Source organism: Salvelinus alpinus, chromosome 8 (genome assembly GCF_045679555.1).
Source record: "Salvelinus alpinus chromosome 8, SLU_Salpinus.1, whole genome shotgun sequence".
NCBI classification, from domain to species: domain Eukaryota; kingdom Metazoa; phylum Chordata; class Actinopteri; order Salmoniformes; family Salmonidae; genus Salvelinus; species Salvelinus alpinus.
The window spans coordinates 50,251,297-50,275,410 of NC_092093.1; the positions used below are offsets into that span (position 1 = coordinate 50,251,297).

The window sequence follows — 24,114 nt, forward strand, 5'->3', positions numbered from 1 at the left end:
AGGGCTGCAGTAGATATCTCAGATAGGGGGGAGTGAGGCCTAAGAGGGTTTTATAAATAAGCATCAACCAGTGGGTCTTGGAACGGGTATACAGAGATGACCAGTTTACAGAGGAGTATAGAGGGCTGTGATGTGTCCTATAAGGAGCATTTGTGGCAAATCTGATGGCAGAATGGTAAAGAACATCAAGCCGCTCCAGAGCACCCTTACCTGCCGTTCTATAAATGACGTCACTACTCTTGATCAGGGCCCACAGGGAAAGGGGTGCATTGTGGGTCTCAGGCTATGATCACCATGCCGTAGCACTCTGTCATCGTGCTATCCTTTCATAACGGGTACCATCACATAACTACCCTATTAATAATAACAGGGCTGTCTCACACACACACACACACACACACACACACACACACACACACACACACACACACACAGTAGTCCCCGCCCTTCTAATATCCTGTGGGAAACAGAAAGGCAGAGAAGAAATCAGGGGCTGATGAAAGCTTGATCAACAACACGTTTATTAAAACAAGTTAATATAAAGTTGAAACAGAATTCTCTGAATTCCCCGGAGTGTAATACATAACGGATGGAAGGATGGCAGGCTGCTCACCTGTAGGATGGCAGGCTGTGTCATTGATATAGAACTCACCTGGAGGATGGCAGGCTGTGTCATTGATATAGAACTCACCTGTAGGATGGCAGGCTGTGTCATTGATATAGAACTCACCTGTAGGATGGCAGGCTGTTCACCTGTAGGATGGCAGGCTGTATCATTGATATAGAACTCACCTGTAGGATGACAGGCTGTATCATTGATATAGTACTCACCTGTAGGATGGCAGGCTGTTCACCTGTAGGATGGCAGGCTGTGTCATTGATATAGAACTCACCTGTAGGATGGCAGGCTGTGTCATTGATATAGAACTCACCTGTAGGATGGCAGGCTGTGTCATTGATATAGAACTCACCTGTAGGATGACAGGCTGTATCATTGATATAAAACTCACCTGTAGGATGACAGGCTGTTCACCTGTAGGATGGCAGGCTGTGTCATTGATATAGAACTCACCTGTAGGATGACAGGCTGTATCATTGATATAAAACTCACCTCTAGGATGACAGGCTGTTAACCTGTAGGATGGCAGGCTGTGTCATTGATATAGAACTCACCTGTAGGATGGCAGGCTGTTCACCTGTAGGATGGCAGGCTGTGTCATTGATATAGTACTCACCTGTAGGATGTCAGGCTGTGTCATTGATATAGAACTCACCTGTAGGATGGCAGGCTGTATCATTGATATAGTACTCACCTGTAGGATGGCAGGCTGTATCATTGATATAGAACTCACCTCTAGGACGGCAGGCTGTTCACCTGTAGGATGGCAGGCTGTGTTATTGATATAAAACTCACCTGTAGGATGCCAGGCTGTATCATTGATATAGAACTCACCTGTAGGATGGCATTGACCCAGGTAGGTTCATTCTGTAAAGAACTACTGTTTCTCTGCTCTGCTCCTCCACCTGCTTCTCTCTCTCCCTCCATTTCTCTTTCACTCTACCCATTTCTCTTTTTCAGACAATTTTTCCATTAACTGGGCATTGACTGATTGCTCTTCTGGTATGATCAGAGACCGAGCCAGAGAGAAAGAAAGACGGTGTCAAGTAGCGAGAGAGAGAGAGAGAGAGAGAGAGAGAGAGAGAGAGAGAGAGAGAGAGAGAGAGAGAGAGAGAGAGAGAGAGAGAGAGAGAGAGAGAGAGAGAGAGAGAGAGAGAGAGAGAGAGAGAGAGAGAGAGAGAGAGAGAGAGAGAGAGAGAGAGAGAGAGAGAGAGAGAGAGAGAGAGAGAGAGAGAGAGAGAGAGAGAGAGAGAGAGAGAGAGAGAGAGAGAGAGAGAGAGAGAGAGAGAGAGAGAGAGAGAGAGAGAGAGAGAGAGAGAGAGAGAGAGAGAGAGAGAGAGAGAGAGAGAGAGGCGTGGGTTTGACCGGACACAGCTTCCGTCTCTCCGAGATATGTCAGCCTGTCTGTCTGAATTAAAGCAATACAGATGGAGTGATGGCGTTATGGAAGGTGCTGACTGAGGAAAGGGATGGAGGAAGTAGGGGGGGGTGAGAGGGTTTTAGTTCATGTGGAACGGCCTCGTTAGTATGAGGCATTCTATTGACTGGGTGGACAGACAGGCGGATTGACGCTGAGAGGCCTATGATGTTAGTGAAGCTGCCAGTTACCCGTAGGCTACCTGTAGGCTACGGTAGCTTAACTGCATGAAGCACTGTGACAGAGGCTGTAATACTGAAACTAGGCTTTTAGTTTTAATCAGAAATAAATATGTTTTAATTGAATCATGAAATGCATGCTTTGAGCTAAATGGTGTGTTTTGCTGATCAGAGATCAGTGTCAGCTGCACGGTGTTGTAGAGAGTGAAACAGAGAGAGAAACAGAGAGAGAGTGAAACAGAGAGAGAAACAGAGAGAGAGAGAAACAGAGAGAGAGAGAAACAGAGAGAGAGAGAAACAGAGAGAAAGAGAAACAGAGAGAGAGAGAGAAGCAGAGAGAGAGAGAAACAGAGAGAGAGAGAAGCAGAGAGAGAGAGAAACAGAGAGAGAGAGAAGCAGAGAGAGAGAGAAGCAGAGAGAGAGAGAAACAGAGAGAGAGAGAAACAGAGAGAGAGAGAAACTGAGAGAGAGAGAGAGAGAAACAGAGAGAGAAGCAGAGAGAGAGAGAAGCAGAGAGAGAGATATTAACAGATAGAGAAACAGAGAGAGAGAAACTGAGAGAGAAACTGAGAGAGAAACAGAGAGAGAGAAACAGAGAGAGAGAAACAGAGAGAGAGAGAAACAGAGAGAGAGAGAAACTGGACCACAAATTCCATCTAGACACCGTTGCCCTAGAGCACACAAAAAACTATACATACCTCGGCCTAAACATCAGCACCACAGGTAGCTTCCACAGAGCTGTGAACGATCTGAGAGACAAGGCAAGAAGGGCATTCTATGCCATCAAAAGGAACATAAATTTCAACATACCAATTAGGATCTGGCTAAAAATACTTGAATCAGTCATAGAGCCCATTGCCCTTTATGGTTGTGAGGTCTGGGGTCCGCTCACCAACCAAGATTTCACAAAATGGGACAAACACCAAATTGAGACTCTGCATGCAGAATTCTGCAAAAATATCCTCCGTGTACAACGTAGAACACCAAATAATGCATGCAGAGCAGAATTAGGCCGATACCCACTAATTATCAAAATCCAGAAAAGAGCCGTTAAATTCTACAACCACCTAAAAGGAAGCGATTCCCAAACCTTCCATAACAAAGCCATCACCTACAGAGAGATGAACCTGGAGAAGAGTCCCCTAAGCAAGCTGGTCCTTGGGCTCTGTTCATAAACACAAACACACCCCACAGAGCCCCAGGACAACAGCACAATTAGACCCAACCAAATCATGAGAAAACAAAAAGATAATTACTTGACACATTGAAAAGAATTAACAAAAAAACAGAGCAAACTAGAATGCTATTTGGCCCTAAACAGAGAGTACACAGTGGCAGAATACCTGACCACTGTGACTGACCCAAACTTAAGGAAAGCTTTGACTATGTACAGACTCAGTGAGCATAGCCTTGCTATTGAGAAAGGCCGCCGTAGGCAGACATGGCTCTCAAGAGAAGACAGGCTATGTGCTCACTGCCCACAAAATGAGGTGGAAACTGAGCTGCACTTCCTAACCTCCTGCCCAATGTATGACCATATTAGAGAGACATATTTCCCTCAGATTACACAGATCCACAAAGAATTCGAAAACAAATCCAATTTTGATAAACTCCCATATCTACTGGGTGAAATTCCACAGTGTGCCATCACAGCAGCAAGATTTGTGACCTGTTGCCACAAGAAAAGGGCAACCAGTGAAGAACAAACACCATTGTAAATACAACCCATATTTATGTTTATTTATTTTAACTTGTGTGCTTTAACCATTTGTACATTGTTACAACACTGTATATATATAATATGACATTTGTAATGTCTTTATTGTTTTGAAACTTCTGTATGTGTAATGTTTACTGTTAATTTTTATTGTTTATTTCACTTTTGTATATTATCTACCTCACTTGCTTTGGCAATGTTAACACATGTTTCCCATGCCAATAAAGCCCCTTGAATTGAATTGAATTGAATTGAAACTGAGAGAGAGAGAAACTGAGAGAGAGAGAAACTGAGAGAGAGAGAAACTGAGAGAGAGAGAAACTGAGAGAGAGAGAAACTGAGAGAGAGAAACAGAGAGAGAAACAGAGAGAGAAGCAGAGAGAGAGAGAAACAGAGAGAGAGAGAAACTGAGAGAGAAACCGAGAGAGAGAGAAACAGAGAGAGAGAGAAACAGAGAGAGGGAGAGAAACCGAGAGAGAAAATATAAAACAATTAGAGAGTGTCATTTCCCCAAATTTGAAACCCTTATTCAAGGTTTCAAAGACCTCTCTGATGAGAGTAGGCTACCCGTCCTGTTGGGGGAGGACGCAGAGAGCTGTGGGTTGGCAGCGCACTACATTGCTGCCTGCCATTTTATGAGGGACAGTGTCTGACAGACCAACCTGCACATGTCCTCTATGCTTATTGTTACTGTTGAATGTATGGTTATTTTGACCCTTGGTTATTGTTGTTACTGTTGTCCCGTTGACAATATTGATTCTTATTATGAATTGTGTTTATGTTGTAAATCTCCAAAGTATCTTTGCCAATATGTACATTGTTACGTCATGCCAATAAAGAACATTGAATTGAATTGAGAGAAACCAAGATAAACAGAGAGAGAGAAATGGAGCGAGTGAAACAGAGAGAGAGAAACTACAAATATAAATTCCATCTAGACACCGTTGCCCTAGAGCACACAAAAACTATACATACCTCGGCCTAAACATCAGCGCCACAGGTAACTTCCACAAAGCTGTGAACGATCTGAGAGACAAGGCAAGAAGGGCCTTCTATTCCATCAAAAGGAACAAAACATTTGACGTACCAATTAGGATCTGCCTAAAAATACTTCAATCAGTTATAGAAGCCATTGCCCTTTATGGTTGTGAGGTCTGGGGTTCGCTCACCAACCAAGAATTCACAAAATGGGACAAACACCAAATTGAGAAATATCCTCTGTGTACAACTTAAAACACCATATAATGCATGCAGAGCAGAATTAGGCCGATACTCACTAATTATCAAAACCCAGAAAAGATTAAAGCCGTTAAATTCTACAACCACCTAAAAGGAAGCGATTCCCAAACCTTCCATAACAAAGCCATCACCTACAGAGAGATGAACCTGGAGAAGAGTCCCCTAAGCAAGCTGGTCCTGGGGCTCTGTTCACAAACACAAACAGACCCCACAGAGCCCCAGGACAGCAACACAATTAGACCCAACTAAATCATGAGAAAACAAAAAGATCATTACTTGACACATTGGAAATAATTAATAAAAAAACTGAGCAAACTAGAATGCTATTTGGCCCTAAACAGAGAGTACACAGTGGCAGAATACCTGACCACTGTGACTGACCCAAACTTAAGGAAAGCTTTGACTATTTACAGACTCAGTGAGCATAGCCTTGCTATTGAGAAAGGTCGCTGTAGGCAGACCTGGCTCTCAAGAGAAGACAGGCTATGTGCACACTGCCATCAAAATGAGGTGGAAACTGAGCTGCACTTCTTAACCTCCTGCCAAATGTATGACCATATTAGAGACATATATTTCCCTCAGATTACACAGATCCACAAAGAATTCGAAAACAAACCCAATTTTGATAAACTCCCAAATCTACTGGGTGAAATACCACAGTGTGACATCACAGCAGTGAAGAGCAATCAGCATTGTAAATACAACCCATACTTCTTCTCTGTTTCCATCTCTATTCTCCTTTATTCTCCTCTGTTTCCATCTCTATTCTCCTCTGTTCTCCTCTATTCTCCTCTGTTCTCCTCTATTCTCTTCTGTTCTCCTCTGTTCTCCTCTATTCTCTATTCTCCTCTGTTCTCCTCTGTTCTCCTCTATTCTCCTCTGTTCTCCTCTCTTCTCCTCTGTTCTCCTCTATTCTCCTCTATTCTCCTGTTTATTTGATTATCTGCATTGAAAATACATATCTCTCCATCTCTTTATCCTCCCTCCCTCCCTCTCTGTCTCCCTCCCTCCCTCCCTCCCTCCCTCCCTCCCTCCCTCCCTCTCTCTCTCTCTCTCTCTCTCTCCTCCCTCCCTCCCTCTCTCTCTCTCCCCCCCTCCCTCCCCAGTCTGTTTGATATGAGTGGTGTAGTGATGGCTTCCAGCTGGGTGCTATGGCTCATATCTGTGTGAAGACCTACCTCTGAAAACACACACACACACACACAGAAACCTCTGAAAAGACACACACAGAGAGACCTCTGAAAACACACACACACAGATATCTGAAAACACACACACAGAGAGACCTCTGAAAACACACACACACACAGAGACCTCTGAAAACACACACACACAGAGACCTCTGAAAACACACACACACACACACATATCTGAAAACACACACACACACACACAGACCTCTGAAAACACACACACACAGATATCTGAAAACACACACACACACAGAGAGACCTCTGAAAACACACACACACACACAGAGACCTCTGAAAACACACACACACAGATATCTGAAAACACACACACACACACACAGAGACCTCTGAAAACACACACAGAGACCTCTGAAAACACACACACACACACAGAGACCTCTGAAAACACACACACACAGATATCTGAAAACACACACACACAGAGACCTCTGAAAACACACACACACAGATATCTGAAAACACACACACACACACAGATATCTGAAAACACACACACACAGATATCTGAAAACACACACACACACAGATATCTGAAAACACACACACACACACAGAGACCTCTGAAAACACACACACACAGATATCTGAAAACACACACACACACACAGAGACCTCTGAAAACACACACACACAGATATCTGAAAACACACACACACACACAGAGACCTCTGAAAACACACACACACACTAAGCTCTGAAAACAGTGTTTGTTGTGTGGTATGAATCAGACTGGGGATGAGCTGCTGTCTCTGGCTCGACACACAGGCTCCCTGCTACATGGTGGCCTTGTGTGAAACGTTAAATCAGCCTCGATACACTACGTGCCGGGCTTGACACTCCAGAGACATGTGGATTCTCAAAGCATTTGTGTTTATACGAGAGTGTGTGTGTATGTGTTTATGTGTGTGTTTGTGTGTTTAAGTGTGTGTTTGTGTGTTTAAGTGTGTGTTTTGTGTGTTTAAGTGTGTGTTTGTGTGTGTTTATGTTTGTGTGTGTTTGTTTGTGTGTGTGTTTATGTGTGTGTTTAAGTGTGTGTTTATGTGTGTTTATGTTTGTGTTTGTGTGTTTAAGTGTGTGTTTATGTGTGTGTGTGTGTGTGTGTGTGTGTTTATGTTTGTATGTGTTTGTTTATGTGTGTGTGTGTGTGTGTTTAAGTGTGTTTATGTGTGTGTTTGTGTGTTTGCACACCTAAACCTGACCCTTTACCATCATGTGGGCCACGAGGGTAAGTGCCTTATTGTAAATGTTGTGTAAATTGATGGTAATTACATTTAATGTGACGCTTTTCGTGGATAACTATTGCAACGCTGCTATGCCAGCCCCCTGAGCCGTGGCCGTTGGCTTAACCTGGCACAGCACTGTCCCGTTGGGTTAACCTGGCACAGCACTGTCCCCGTTGGGTTAACCTGGCACAGTACTGTCCCCGTTGGGTTAACCTGGCACAGCACTGTCCCCGTTGGGTTAACCTGGCACAGTACTGTCCCCGTTGGGTTAACCTGGCACAGCACTGTCCCCGTTGGGTTAACCTGGCACAGCACTGTCCCCGTTGGGTTAACCTGGCACAGTGCTGACCCCGTTGGGTTAACCTGGCACAGCACTGTCCCGTTGGGTTAACCTGGCACAGCACTGTCCCCGTTGGGTTAACCTGGCACAGCACTGTCCCCGTTGGGTTAACCTGGCACAGCACTGTCCCCGTTGGGTTAACCTGGCACAGCACTGTCCCCGTTGGGTTAACCTGGCACAGTACTGACCCCGTTGGGTTAACCTGGCACAGCACTGTCCCCGTTGGGTTAACCTGGCACAGCACTGACCCCGTTGGGTTAACCTGGCACAGCACTGTCCCCGTTGGGTTAACCTGGCACAGTACTGTCCCCGTTGGGTTAACCTGGCACAGCACTGTCCCCGTTGGGTTAACCTGGCACAGCACTGTCCCCGTTGGGTTAACCTGGCACAGCACTGTCCCCGTTGGGTTAACCTGGCACAGCACTGTCCCCGTTGGGTTAACCTGGCACAGCACTGTCCCCGTTGGGTTAACCTGGCACAGCACTGTCCCCGTTGGGTTAACCTGGCACAGTACTGTCCCCGTTGGGTTAACCTGGCACAGTACTGTCCCCATTGGGTTAACCTGGCACAGCACTGATCCCGTTGGGTTAACCTGGCACAGCACTGTCCCCGTTGGGTTAACCTGGCACAGCACTGTCCCCGTTGGGTTAACCTGGCACAGTACTGTCCAGTTGGGTTAACCTGGCACAGCACTGTCCCCGTTGGGTTAACCTGGCACAGCACTGTCCCCGTTGGGTTAACCTGGCACAGCACTGTCCCCGTTGGGTTAACCTGGCACAGCACTGTCCCCGTTGGGTAACCTGGCACAGCACTGTCCCCGTTGGGTTAACCTGGCACAGCACTGTCCCCGTTGGGTTAACCTGGCACAGCTCTGACCCCGTTGGGTTAACCTGGCACAGTACTGTCCCCGTTGGGTTAACCTGGCACAGCACTGTCCAGTTGGGTTAACCTGGCACAGCACTGACCCCGTTGGGTTAACCTGGCACAGCACTGTCCCCGTTGGGTTAACCAGGCACAGTACTGTCCCCGTTGGGTTAACCTGGCACAGCACTGTCCCCGTTGGGTTAACCTGGCACAGTACTGTCCCCGTTGGGTTAACCTGGCACAGTACTGTCCTCGTTGGGTTAACCTGGCACAGTACTGTCCCCGTTGGGTTAACCTGGCACAGTACTGTCCCCGTTGGGTTAACCTGGCACAGCATTGGGTTAACCTGGCACAGCACTGTCCCCGTTGGGTTAACCTGGCACAGCACTGTCCCCGTTGGGTTAACCTGGCACAGCTCTGTCCCCATTGGGTTAACCTGGCACAGCACTGGTCCCGTTGGGGTAACCTGGCACAGCACTGTCCCCGTTGGGTTAACCTGGCACAGCACTGTCCCCGTTGGGTTAACCTGGCACAGCACTGACCGCGTTGGGTTAACCTGGCACAGCACTGTCCCCGTTGGGTTAACCTGGCACAGCACTGTCCCCGTTGGGTTAACCTGGCACAGTACTGTCCCCGTTGGGTTAACCTGGCACAGCACTGTCCCCGTTGGGTTAACCTGGCACAGCACTGTCCCCGTTGGGTTAACCTGGCACAGCACTGACCCCGTTGGGTTAACCTGGCACAGCACTGTCCCGTCCCAATTGGCACCCTATTCTCTACTTGGCACACTACTTTTGATGGACCCTGGTTAAAAATAGTGAGATGTATCAGGATCCTTCTGGTCTATTCACTCTGCTGAGATGTTTCAAGATCCTTCTGGTCTATTCTCTCTGCTGAGATGTTTCAGGATCCTTCTGGTCTATTCTCTCTGCTGAGATGTTTCAGGATCCTTCTGGTCTATTCTCTCTGCTGAGATGTTTCAGGATCCTTCTGGTCTATTCTCCGTGCTGAGATGTTTCAGGATCCTTCTGGTCTATTCTCTCTGCTGGGATGTTTCAGGATCCTTCTGGTCTATTCTCTCTGCTGAGATGTTTCAGGATCCTTCTGGTCTATTCTCTTTGCTGGGATGTTTCAGGATCCTTCTGGTCTATTCTCTCTGCTGAGATGTTTCAGGATCCTTCTGGTCTATTCTCTCTGCTGAGATGTTTCAGGATCCTTCTGGTCTATTCTCTCTGCTGAGATGTTTCAGGATCCTTCTGGTCTATTCTCCGTGCTGAGATGTTTCAGGATCCTGTTATTAATCAGAGTTAGTAAGGACATAGCAGCTGTACAGTGTTAATACCAGACTGGAACTGGGAAAATCAGAACAAACCATGTCTCTCTCTTTCTTAACCGCCTGGAGTCTACTGACGCATCGGTGCGTCCATCTAAGAAACACAATCCCCATCAACATATGTCAGGTTAAACTAGAGATATCTGTTATTACATGGGCTGTGTCTCAATCCACCACGTCTGTCAGGTTAAACTAGAGATATATGTTATTGCATCGGCTGTGTCTCAATCCACCACGTCTGTCAGGTTAAACTAGAGATATCTGTTATTACATGGGCTGTGTCTCAATCCACCACGTCTGTCAGGTTAAACTAGAGATATCTGTTATTACATGGGCTGTGTCTCAATCCACCACATCTGTCAGGTTAAACTAGAGAGATGTTTTTTCTGAGTGGGCTGCATCTCAATCCACCCCACTGTTCTGTTTACGTGAGCCTTCCACATCTTCGGTAGAAAGTGGCAGAGCTACAGCTTCTCATATCATTATCTTCTCATGAAAACGTCTGAAGCATCTGACCCGTTCTGCTCTACGACCCCCACAAGTGTCACAGGGATTCGTCTGAATGTAAACAGATGAAGTATGTGGGACACCTGCTGGTTCAACATTACATTCCAAAATCATGGCCATTTAATATGGAGTTGGTCCCCCCCCCTTTGCTGCTATAACAGCCTCCACTCTTCTGGGAAGGCTTTCCACTAGATGTTGGAACATTGCTGTGGGGACTTGCTTCCAATAAACTCTAGCAGGGCAGACATTTGACGAACTGACTTGCTGGAAAGGTGGCATCTTATGACGGTGCCACGTTGAAAGTCACAGAGGTTTTCAGTAAGGCCAGTCTACTGCCAATGTTTGTCTGTGGAGATTGCATGGTTGTGTGCTCAATGTTATACAAACATTGCTTTCGTCAAAGAATCCTCCTTTTGCAGCAATTACAGTCTTGCAGACCTTTTGGCATTCTAGTTGTCAATTTGTTGAGGGAATCTGAATGGATTTCACCCCCATACCTCCTGAAGCACCTCCCACAAGTTGGATTGGCTTGATGGGCACTTCTTACGTACCATACGGTCAAGCTGCTCCCACAACAGCTCAATAGGGTTGAGATCCGGTTACCATGCTGGCCACTCCATTATAGACAGAATACCAGCTGACTGCTTCTTCCCTAAATAGTTATTGCATAGTTTGGAGCTGTGCTTTGGGTCATTGTCCTGTTGTAGGAGGAAATTGGCTCCAATTAAGCGCCGTCCACAGGGTATGGCATGGCGTTGCAAAATGGAGTGATAGCCTTCCTTCTTCAAGATCCATTTTACCCTGTACAAATCTCCCACTTTACCACCACCAAAGCACCCCCAAACCATCACAATACCTCCACCATGCTTCACTGATGGCGTCAAGCACTCCTCCAACATATTTTCATTTTTTCATGTTCTTCTTTGTGATCCGAACACCTCAAACTTAGATTTGTCTGTCCATAACACTTTTTTCCAGTATTCCTCTGTCCAGAGTTCCAATGTCTGTATTCTTTTGCCCATCTTAATCTTTTATTTTTATTGGCCAGTCTGAGATATGGCTTTTTCTTTGCGACTCTGCCTAGAATGCCAGCATCCCGGAGTCGCCTCTTCACTGTTGACGTTGAGACTGGTGTTTTGCGGGTACTATTTAATGAAGCTGCCAGTTGAGGACTTGTGAGGCGTCTGTTTCTCAAACTAGACACTCTAATGTACTTGTCCTCTTGGTCAGTTGTGCACCGGGGCCTCCCACTCCTCTTTCTATTCTAGTTAGAGCTAGTTTGCACTGTTCTGTGAAGAGAGTAGTACACAGCGTTGTACGAGATCTTCAGTTTCATGGCAATTTCTCGCATGGAATAGCCTTCATTTCTCAGAACAAGAATAGACTGACGAGTTTCATAAGAAAGTTCTTTGTTTCTGGCCATTCTGAGCCTGTAATCGAACCCACAAATGCTGATGCTCCAGATACTCAACTAGTCTAAAGAAGGCCAGTTTTATTGCTTCTTTAATCAGAACAACAGTTTTCAGCTGTGCTAACATAATTGCAAAAGGGTTTTCTAATGATCAATTAGCCTTTTAAAATGATAAACTTGGATTAGCTAACACAACGTGCCATTGGAACACAGGAGTGATGGTTGCTAATAACGGGCCTCTGTACGCCTATTTAGATATTCCATTAAAAATCAGCCGTTTCCAGCTACAATAGTCATTTACAACATTAACAATGTCTACACTGTATTTCTGATCAATTTGATGTTATTTTAATGGACAAAAAAAATCGCTTTTCTTTCAAAAACAAAGACATTACTAACTGACCCCAATCTTTTGAACGGTAGTGTCATTGTCATTGTGTGTTTGTCCCTGTGTCCTCCAGGTGCTGTACAGCGATGGTCAGAATGGTAGAGAGTTCATGACCTACCTGACACTCTCACCTGTACAGATGACTTTCCACGGCATCGGGAGCTCCATCGAAGCCAGCCACGACCAGGTAGGATAACTAACCAACTACACCTGGGGAAGATGGGGTTTTGGTGGCGTCTTGGTTGGGTTTTGGTTGGGTTTTGGTTGGGTTTTGGTGGGGTTTTGGTGGCGTCTTGGAGGCGTCTTGGTGGGGTTTTGGTTGTGTTTTGGTGGCGTCTTGGAGGGGTTTTGGTTGTGTTTTGGTGGCGTCTTGGAGGGGTTTTGGTTGTGTTTTGGTGGCGTCTTGGTTGGGTTTTGGTGGCGTCTTGGAGGGGTTTTGGTTGTGTTTTGGTGGCGTCTTGGTTGGGTTTTGGTTGTGTTTTGGTGGCGTCTTGGTTGGGTTTTGGTTGTGTTTTGGTGGCGTCTTGGAGGGGTTTTGGTTGTGTTTAAGTGGCGTCTTGGTTGGGTTTTGGTGGCGTCTTGGAGGCGTCTTGGTTGGGTTTTGGTGGCGTCTTGGTGGCGTCTTGGTTGGGTTTTGGTGGCGTCTTGGTGGCATCTTGGTGAGGTTTTGGTTGGGTTTTGGTTCTACGTTGTGTTTGGGTTGTATTGTGGTAATGCTTTGGGGTTTTGTCTGTCTCACTCTCATAAACAGTGACTGGCCCTTGGCTCCAGACCAGAGGGTTTTGTCTGTCTCACTCTCATAAACAGTGACTGGTCCTTGGCTCCAGACCAGAGGGCTTTGTCTGTCTCACTCTCTCATAAACAGTGACTGGTCCTTGGCTTCAGACCAGAGGGTTTTGTCTGTCTCACTCTCTCATAAACAGTGACTGGTCCTTGGCTCCGGACCAGAGGGGTTTGTCTGTCTCACTCTCTCATAAACAGTGACTGGTCCTTGGCTCCGGACCAGAGGGGTTTGTCTGTCTCACTCTCTCATAAACAGTGACTGGTCCTTGGCTCCGGACCAGAGGGTTTTGTCTGTCTCACTCTCTCATAAACAGTGACTGGTCCTTGGCTCCGGACCAGAGGGGTTTGTCTGTCTCACTCTCTCATAAACAGTGACTGGTCCTTGGCTTCAGACCAGAGGGTTTTGTCTGTCTCACTCTCTCATAAACAGTGACTGGTCCTTGGCTCCGGACCAGAGGGCTTTGTCTGTCTCACTCTCATAAACAGTGACTGGTCCTTGGCTCCGGACCAGAGGGGTTTGTCTGTCTCACTCTCTCATAAACAGTGACTGGTCCTTGGCTCCAGACCAGAGGGCTTTGTCTGTCTCACTCTCTCATAAACAGTGACTGGTCCTTGGCTTCAGACCAGAGGGTTTTGTCTGTCTCACTCTCTCATAAACAGTGACTGGTCCTTGGCTCCGGACCAGAGGGCTTTGTCTGTCTCACTCTCTCATAAACAGTGACTGGTCCTTGGCTCCAGACCAGAGGGCTTTGTCTGTCTCACTCTCTCATAAACAGTGACTGGTCCTTGGCTCCGGACCAGAGGGGTTTGTCTGTCTCACTCTCTCATAAACAGTGACTGGTCCTTGGCTCCGGACCAGAGGGTTTTGTCTGTCTCACTCTCTCATAAACAGTGACTGGTCCTTGGCTCCGGACCAGAGGGTTTTGTCTGTCTCACTCTCTCATAAACAGTGACTGGTCCTTGGCTCCAGACCAGAGGGTTTAGTTTGTCTCACTCTCTCATAAACAGTGACTGGTCCTTGGCTCCAGACCAGAGGGTTTAGTTTGTCTCACTCTCTCATAAATTGATCACGGTCCTTGGCTCCAGACCAGAGGGTTTAGTCTGTCTCACTCTCTCATAAACAGTGACTGGTCCTTGGCTCCGGACCAGAGGGGTTTGTCTGTCTCACTCTCTCATAAACAGTGACTGGTCCTTGGCTCCAGACCAGAGGGTTTAGTCTGTCTCACTCTCTCATAAACAGTGACTGGTCCTTGGCTCCAGACCAGAGGGTTTAGTCTGTCTCACTCTCTCATAAACAGTGACTGGTCCTTGGCTCCGGACCAGAGGGGTTTGTCTGTCTCACTCTCTCATAAACAGTGACTGGTCCTTGGCTCCGGACCAGAGGGCTTTGTCTGTCTCACTCTCTCATAAACAGTGACTGGTCCTTGGCTCCGGACCAGAGGGGTTTGTCTGTCTCACTCTCTCATAAACAGTGACTGGTCCTTGGCTCCAGACCAGAGGGGTTTGTTCGTCATTAGTGACCTGAAGTCTTTTACAGACACAAGCCACACTGATAACAACCAGCACTGTTCCACACACTAATACACACACACACACACACTGATACACACACACACACTGATACACACACACACACACACACACACACACACACACACACACACACACACACACACACACACACACACACACACACACACACACACACACACACACACACACACACTGATAGACACACACACACACACACACTGATACACACACACACACTGATACATACACACATTGATACACACACACACACTGATACACACACACTTTGTTTCTTTCTCTCTGTTTTTCCTTCCAAATAATGATTATCTCCAAATGTCAGGATTCCCCGTATTTAGTGTGTGTGTCCCCAGCCAGCTTTCTATATTCAGGAGGTGTGTGGAACAGCCAATCAGGTGGGGCTGTATTCAGGAGGTGTGTGGAACAGCCAATCAGGTGGGGCTGTATTCAGGAGGTGTGTGGAACAGCCAATCAGGTGGGGCTGTATTCAGGAGGTGTGTGGAACAGCCAATCAGGTGGGGCTGTATTCAGGAGGTGTGTGGAACAGCCAATCAGGTGGGGCTGTATTCAGGAGGTGTGTGGAACAGCCAATCAGGTGGGGCTGTATTCAGGAAGTGTCTCTTTATCCTGCTCCTCCCAAGCAGAAAACCTGTTGCTTACGTTATCAAATCTAAACATAGGACAGCCGTTTCTTCCCAGATCCTTGAAATCCTCTCCTCTCCTCTCCTCTCCTCTCCTCTCCTCTCCTCTCCTCTCCTCTCCTCTCCTCTCCTCTCCTCTCCTCTCCTCTCCTCTCCTCTCCTCTCCTCTCCTCTCCTCTCCTCTCCTCTCCTTAATTAAGCCTTTCTGACTGACTGGGGGCTAACAGCTCCCTCTCCTATCCTCTCCATGAGAATTCGCTATTGTGCTAATTTTGTTGCCATGCTGGTAATAGATGCCCAATGGGCTGTTTTTGCGTTTTAGTGCCCCCTTGTGTACTATGTCGGTAATACCATAAATCCTGGGATGGCAGAAGAACGGTATGTCGGTGTGAAAATCTGGATACCTCCCAAGCTTACAGTAAACCTCCAAAAAGTAATTCATAAACTTTTAAAATTCCATATGTACTAGGAAAGCTAAATGTTTGTTTCTTGAGATTCAAGAATGTGACTAATTAAAGTGCCAATGAAAAAAATAACTAACTGAACTGATTGAAAGTCTCAGGGGATATTGGTGAACAAATGCTGTGGTCAAGACTATGTCGCCGCTCATGAATTTACTAGAGTTTACTCAGGTGTTCAACAGCGCATAGAAGAACGAAGAGCCAAATGTTTTTTTATTAGGTAGTTCTTTGAGTTTTAGTCTTTGAAAAACGATCTCTCCGCAGAAGTGACAGTTACAGTGATGGTTTAAAAAATAAATAAAAAACAGCTTGATTGCCGTAGCAACGTCAGGGAAACTGGCCTGAAGGGAGGAGTTCTGCGACATCTTTGATTGATTCGTTCTCCTTAATTCCCGGGCCTCAACACGTTAAAGAAAGAGATGAATTGTATTTACAGATGCAAACAAATTATCATCTTTAACAGTTCTTGAGGATTCAAAAAAAAAAAAAAAAAACGGTTTGTGATTTTGTTCATACTGGCGAGCCGGCGTTTTGAGTTGTGTGGTTGCGATATCAACAGTCCCTTATCTCTGGTATATCTTGGCATGCATTATTCAAGGATACATTTCAATTGTGTGCAGCACAACAGACATATAATGCACAATGTCTCAGGAAAGACTGTCTGGGTTTGGCAATACTCACTATAGAAAACAGACGGGCCTCAACCTGGACCTCCAGGCTGTGGTGGACCCATTCTACATACTGTAATTACTATAGGCCTCTACATACTGTAGTTACTATAGTAGTTACTATAGGCCTCTATATACTGTAGTTACTATAGGCCTCTATATACTGTAGTTACTATAGGCCTCTATATACTGTAGTTACTATAGGCCTCTATATACTGTAGTTACTGTAGGCCTCTATATACTGTAGTTACTATAGTAGTTACTATAGGCCTCTATATACTGTAGTTACTGTAGGCCTCTATATACTGTAGTTACTATAGTAGTTACTATAGGCCTCTATATACTGTAGTTACTATAGTAGTTACTATAGGCCTCTATATACTGTAGTTACTATAGGCCTCTATATACTGTAGTTACTATAGGCCTCTATATACTGTAGTTACTATAGTAGTTACTATAGGCCTCTATATACTGTAGTTACTATAGTAGTTACTATAGGTCTCTATATACTGTAGTTACTATAGGCCTCTATATACTGTAGTTACTGTAGGCCTCTATATACTGTAGTTACTATAGTAGTCACTATAGGCCTCTATATACTGTAGTTACTATAGGCCTCTATATACTGTAGTTACTATAGTAGTTACTATAGGCCTCTATATACTGTAGTTAATATAGGCCTCTATATACTGCAGTTACTATAGGCCTCTATATACTGTAATTACTATAGTAGTTACTATAGGTGTATATATACTGTAGGTGCTATAGGCCTCTATATACTGTAGTTACTATAGGCCTCTATATACTGTAGTTACTATAGTAGTTACTATAGGCCTCTATATACTGTAGTTACTATAGTAGTTACTATAGGCCTCTATATACTGTAGTTACTGTAGGCCTCTATATACTGTAGTTACTATAGTAATTACTATAGGCCTCTATATACTGTAGTTACTATAGTAGTTACTATAGGCCTCTATATACTGTAGTCACTGTAGTAGTTACTATAGGCCTCTATATACTGTAGTTACTATAGGTCTCTATATACTGTAGTTACTATAGGCCTCTATATACTGTAGTTACTATAGGTCTATATACTGTAGTTACTATAGGCCTCTATATACTGTAGTTACTATAGGTCTCTATATACTGTAGTTACTATAGGCCTCTATATACTGTAGTTACTATAGGTCTCTATATACTGTAGTTACTATAGGCCTCTATATACTGTAGTTACTATAGGTCTCTATATACTGTAGTTACTATAGGCCTCTATATACTGTAGTTACTATAGGTCTCTATATACTGTAGTTACTATAGGTCTCTATATACTGTAGTTACTATAGGTCTCTATATACTGTAGTTACTATAGGTCTCTATATACTGTAGTTACTATAGGCCTCTATATACTGTAGTTACTATAGGCCTCTATATACTGTAGTTACTATAGTAGTTACTGTAGGCCTCTATATACTGTAGTTACTATAGTAGTTACTATATGCCTCTATATACTGTAGTTACTATAGGCCTCTATATACTGTAGTTACTATAGGCCTCTATATACTGTAGTTACTATAGTAGTTACTATAGGCCTCTATATACTGTAGTTACTATAGTAGTTAATATAGGCCTCTATATACTGTAGTTACTATAGGTCTCTATATACTGTAGTTACTATAGTAGTTACTGTAGGCCTCTATATACTGTAGTTACTATAGGCCTCTATATACTGTAGTTACTATAGGTCTCTATATACTGTAGTTACTATAGGTCTCTATATACTGTAGTTACTGTAGGCCTCTATATACTGTAGTTACTATAGGTCTCTATATACTGTAGTTACTATAGGCCTCTATATACTGTAGTTACTATAGGTCTCTATATACTGTAGTTACTATAGGTCTCTATATACTGTAGTTACTATAGGTCTCTATATACTGTAGTTACTATAGGCCTCTATATACTGTAGTTACTATAGGCCTCTATATACTGTAGTTACTATAGTAGTTAATATAGGCCTCTATATACTGTAGTTACTATAGTAGTTAATATAGGCCTCTATATACTGTAGTTACTATAGGTCTCTATATACTGTAGTTACTATAGGCCTCTATATACTGTAGTTACTATAGTAGTTAATATAGGCCTCTATATACTGTAGTTACTATAGGTCTCTATATACTGTAGTTACTATAGGCCTCTATATACTGTAGTTACTATAGTAGTTAATATAGGCCTCTATATACTGTAGGTACTATAGGCCTCTATATACTGTAGTTACTGTAGGCCTCTATATACTGTAGTTACTATAGGCCTCTATATACTGTAGTTACTATAGTAGTTACTATAGGCCTCTATATACTGTAGTTACTATAGTAGTTACTATAGGCCTCTATATACTGTAGTTACTGTAGGCCTCTATATACTGTAGTTACTATAGGCCTCTATATACTGTAGTTACTATAGGCCTCTATATACTGTAGTTACTATAGGCCTCTATATACTGTAGTTACTATAGTAGTTACTATAGGTCTCTATATACTGTAGTTACTATAGGCCTCTATATACTGTAGTTGCTATAGGCCTCTATATACTGTAGTTACTATAGTAGTTACTATAGGCCTCTATATACTGTAGTTACTATAGGTCTCTATATACTGTAGTTGCTATAGGCCTCTATATACTGTAGTTACTATAGTAGTTACTATAGGCCTCTATATACTGTAGTTACTATAGTAGTTACTATAGGCCTCTATATACTGTAGTTGCTATAGGCCTCTATATACTGTAGTTACTATAGTAGTTACTATAGGCCTCTATATACTGTAGTTACTATAGGCCTCTATATACTGTAGTTACTATAGGCATCTATATACTGTAGTTACTATAGGCCTCTATATACAATTTGATGTCATTTTTATAAAAAGTGTATAAATAGCAGCTAGATGTTGTATATTGCTGTAGGTAGTCGGCTACGCTGCGTAATGAAACAATCCCTAGTAACCTAGTATTTTGAGGATCGGCTGTCTATTTTGGTCGACTGTATTATTTGGCATTAGTAGACTGGGTTGAAGCACACCAACTTTCTATCCAAGCTGGGACATGTCACGGCTCTACAGGATATACAGGACATATAGGATATACAGGATATACAGGATATACAGGACATACAGGACATATAAGATATACAGGATATACAGGACATATAGGACATATAGGATATACAGGACATATAGGATATACAGGATATACAGGACATATAAGATATACAGGATATACAGGACATATAGGATATACAGGATATACAGGACATATAGGATATACAGGATATACAGGACATATAGGATATACAGGATATACAGGACATATAGGATATACAGGACATACAGGACATATAGGATATACAGGATATACAGGACATATAGGATATACAGGATATACAGGACATACAGGATATACAGGACATATAGGATATACAGGATATACAGGACATATAGGATATACAGGATATACAGGACATATAGGACATACAGGACATATAAGATATACAGGATATACAGGATATACAGGACATACAGGACATATAAGATATACAGGATATACAGGATATACAGGACATATAGGATATACAGGATATACAGGACATACAGGACATATAAGATATACAGGATATACAGGATATACAGGACATATAGGATATACAGGATATACAGGACATACAGGACATATAAGATATACAGGATATACAGGACATATAAGATATACAGGATATACAGGACATATAAGATATACAGGATATACAGGACATATAGGATATACAGGACATATAGGATATACAGGATATACAGGACATACAGGACATATAAGATATACAGGATATACAGGATATACAGGACATACAGGACATATAAGATATACAGGATATACAGGACATATAAGATATACAGGATATACAGGACATACAGGACATACAGGACATATAAGATATACAGGATATACAGGACATATAGGATATACAGGATATACAGGATATACAGCACATATAAGATATACAGGATATACAGGACATACAGGACATATAAGATATACAGGATATACAGGATATACAGGACATATAGGATATACAGGATATACAGGACATATAAGATATACAGGATATACAGGACATATAGGATATACAGGACATATAGGATATACAGGATATACAGGACATATAGGATATACAGGATATACAGGACATACAGGACATACAGGACATATAAGATATACAGGATATACAGGACATATAAGATATACAGTACATATAAGATATACAGGATATACAGGACATATAAGATATACAGGATATACAGGACATATAGGATATACAGGACATATAAGATATACAGGATATACAGGACATACAGGACATATAAGATATACAGGATATACAGGATATACAGGACATATAGGATATACAGGACATATAGGATATACAGGATATACATGATATACAGGACATACAGGATATACAGGACATACAGGATATACAGGACATACAGGACATATAAGATATACAGGATATACAGGATATACAGGACATATAGGATATACAGGACATATAGGATATACAGGATATACAGGATATACAGGACATATAGGATATACAGGACATATAGGATATACAGGATATACAGGACATATAGGATATACAGGACATACAGGACATACAGGATATACAGGACATACAGGACATATAGGATATACAGGATATACAGGACATATAGGATATACAGGATATACAGGACATATAGGACATACAGGATATACAGGACATACAGGACATATAAGATATACAGGATATACAGGACATATAGGATATACAGGACATATAGGATATACAGGACATACAGGACATATAGGACATACAGGACATACAGGATATACAGGATATACAGGACATACAGGACATATAAGATATACAGGATATACAGGACATATAGGATATACAGGATATACAGGACATATAGGATATACAGGATATACAGGACATATAAGATATACAGGATATACAGGACATATAGGATATACAGGATATACAGGACATATAGGATATACAGGATATACAGGACATATAGGATATACAGGATATACAGGACATATAGGATATACAGGACATACAGGACATATAGGATATACAGGATATACAGGACATATAGGATATACAGGATATACAGGACATACAGGATATACAGGACATATAGGATATACAGGATATACAGGACATATAGGATATACAGGATATACAGGACATATAGGACATACAGGACATATAAGATATACAGGATATACAGGATATACAGGACATACAGGACATATAAGATATACAGGATATACAGGATATACAGGACATATAGGATATACAGGATATACAGGACATACAGGACATATAAGATATACAGGATATACAGGATATACAGGACATATAGGATATACAGGATATACAGGACATACAGGACATATAAGATATACAGGACATATAAGATATACAGGATATACAGGACATATAAGATATACAGGATATACAGGACATATAGGATATACAGGACATATAGGATATACAGGATATACAGGACATACAGGACATATAAGATATACAGGATATACAGGATATACAGGACATACAGGACATATAAGATATACAGGATATACAGGACATACAGGACATATAAGATATACAGGATATACAGGACATACAGGACATACAGGACATATAAGATATACAGGATATACAGGACATATAGGATATACAGGATATACAGGATATACAGCACATATAAGATATACAGGATATACAGGACATACAGGACATATAAGATATACAGGATATACAGGATATACAGGACATATAGGATATACAGGATATACAGGACATATAAGATATACAGGATATACAGGACATATAGGATATACAGGACATATAGGATATACAGGACATATAGGATATACAGGATATACAGGACATACAGGACATATAAGATATACAGGATATACAGGACATATAAGATATACAGTACATATAAGATATACAGGATATACAGGACATATAAGATATACAGGATATACAGGACATATAGGATATACAGGACATATAAGATATACAGGATATACAGGACATACAGGACATATAAGATATACAGGATATACAGGATATACAGGACATATAGGATATACAGGACATATAGGATATACAGGATATACATGATATACAGGACATACAGGATATACAGGACATACAGGATATACAGGACATACAGGACATATAAGATATACAGGATATACAGGATATACAGGACATATAGGATATACAGGACATATAGGATATACAGGATATACAGGATATACAGGACATATAGGATATACAGGACATATAGGATATACAGGATATACAGGACATATAGGATATACAGGACATACAGGACATACAGGACATACAGGATATACAGGACATACAGGACATATAGGATATACAGGATATACAGGATATACAGGACATATAGGATATACAGGATATACAGGACATATAGGACATACAGGACATACAGGATATACAGGATATACAGGACATACAGGACATATAAGATATACAGGATATACAGGACATATAGGATATACAGGACATATAGGATATACAGGACATACAGGACATATAGGATATACAGGATATACAGGAAATACAGGATATACAGGACATACAGGATATACAGGATATACAGGACATATAAGATATATAGGATATATAGGACATGCCACTGCTGTACAGGACATATAGGACATGCCACTGCTGTACAGGACATATAGGACATGCCACTGCTGTACAGGACATATAGGACATGTCACGGCTGTACAGGACATATAGGACATGTCACGGCTGTACAGGACATATAGGACATGCCACGGCTGTACAGGACATATAGGACATGCCACTGCTGTACAGGACATATAGGACATGTCACGGCTGTACAGGACATATAGGACATGTCACGGCTGTACAGGACATATAGGACATGCCACGGCTGTACAGGACATATAGGACATGCCACTGCTGTACAGGACATATAGGACATGTCACGGCTGTACAGGACATATAGGACATGTCACTGCTGTACAGGACATATAGGACATGTCACGGCTGTACAGGACATATAGGACATGTCACGGCTGTACAGGATATACAGGACAGTTTTATGTATAAAAATTAAGTTGGTTGCTGATTAGTATGATGTCGTCTCAATGTTTGAATTTCCATCTTTAATGACTGAACAAGCACTTACATTTTTGCCGCCAGCCAGTAGTCTACATGGCAGCCTTGTGACACCGTGTATAGCTTCCTGAAATGCTCGGCTTAACGACCACATAGGCCTAACAATAAACATGTATTAATTAGCTAAAGCAAAGCTATATGCCCTGGAACTACAGAAAGCCTATAATCGATTCGATAGGCAGCTGCATAGACGAGTCACAATTTCAGCTCCATGGACAGCGATCGGTACTTTGTGATTGGCTGCCTGCCTGAATTC

The 24,114-nt window shown here is 42.7% G+C and overlaps 1 protein-coding gene across 7 annotated transcripts in view; it reads left to right on the plus strand.

Annotated features, from left to right (window-relative positions):
• Positions 1-24,114, plus strand: part of stau2 (staufen double-stranded RNA binding protein 2) — a 322,536-nt gene that overhangs the window by 173,729 nt on the left and 124,693 nt on the right. For all 7 annotated transcript variants that reach the window (XM_071414103.1, XM_071414100.1, XM_071414106.1 and 4 more), the window contains exon 14: positions 12,525-12,638. In XM_071414103.1, coding sequence (XP_071270204.1) covers positions 12,525-12,638 — 114 coding nt within the window. The remainder of the gene's footprint in view (positions 1-12,524; positions 12,639-24,114) is intronic.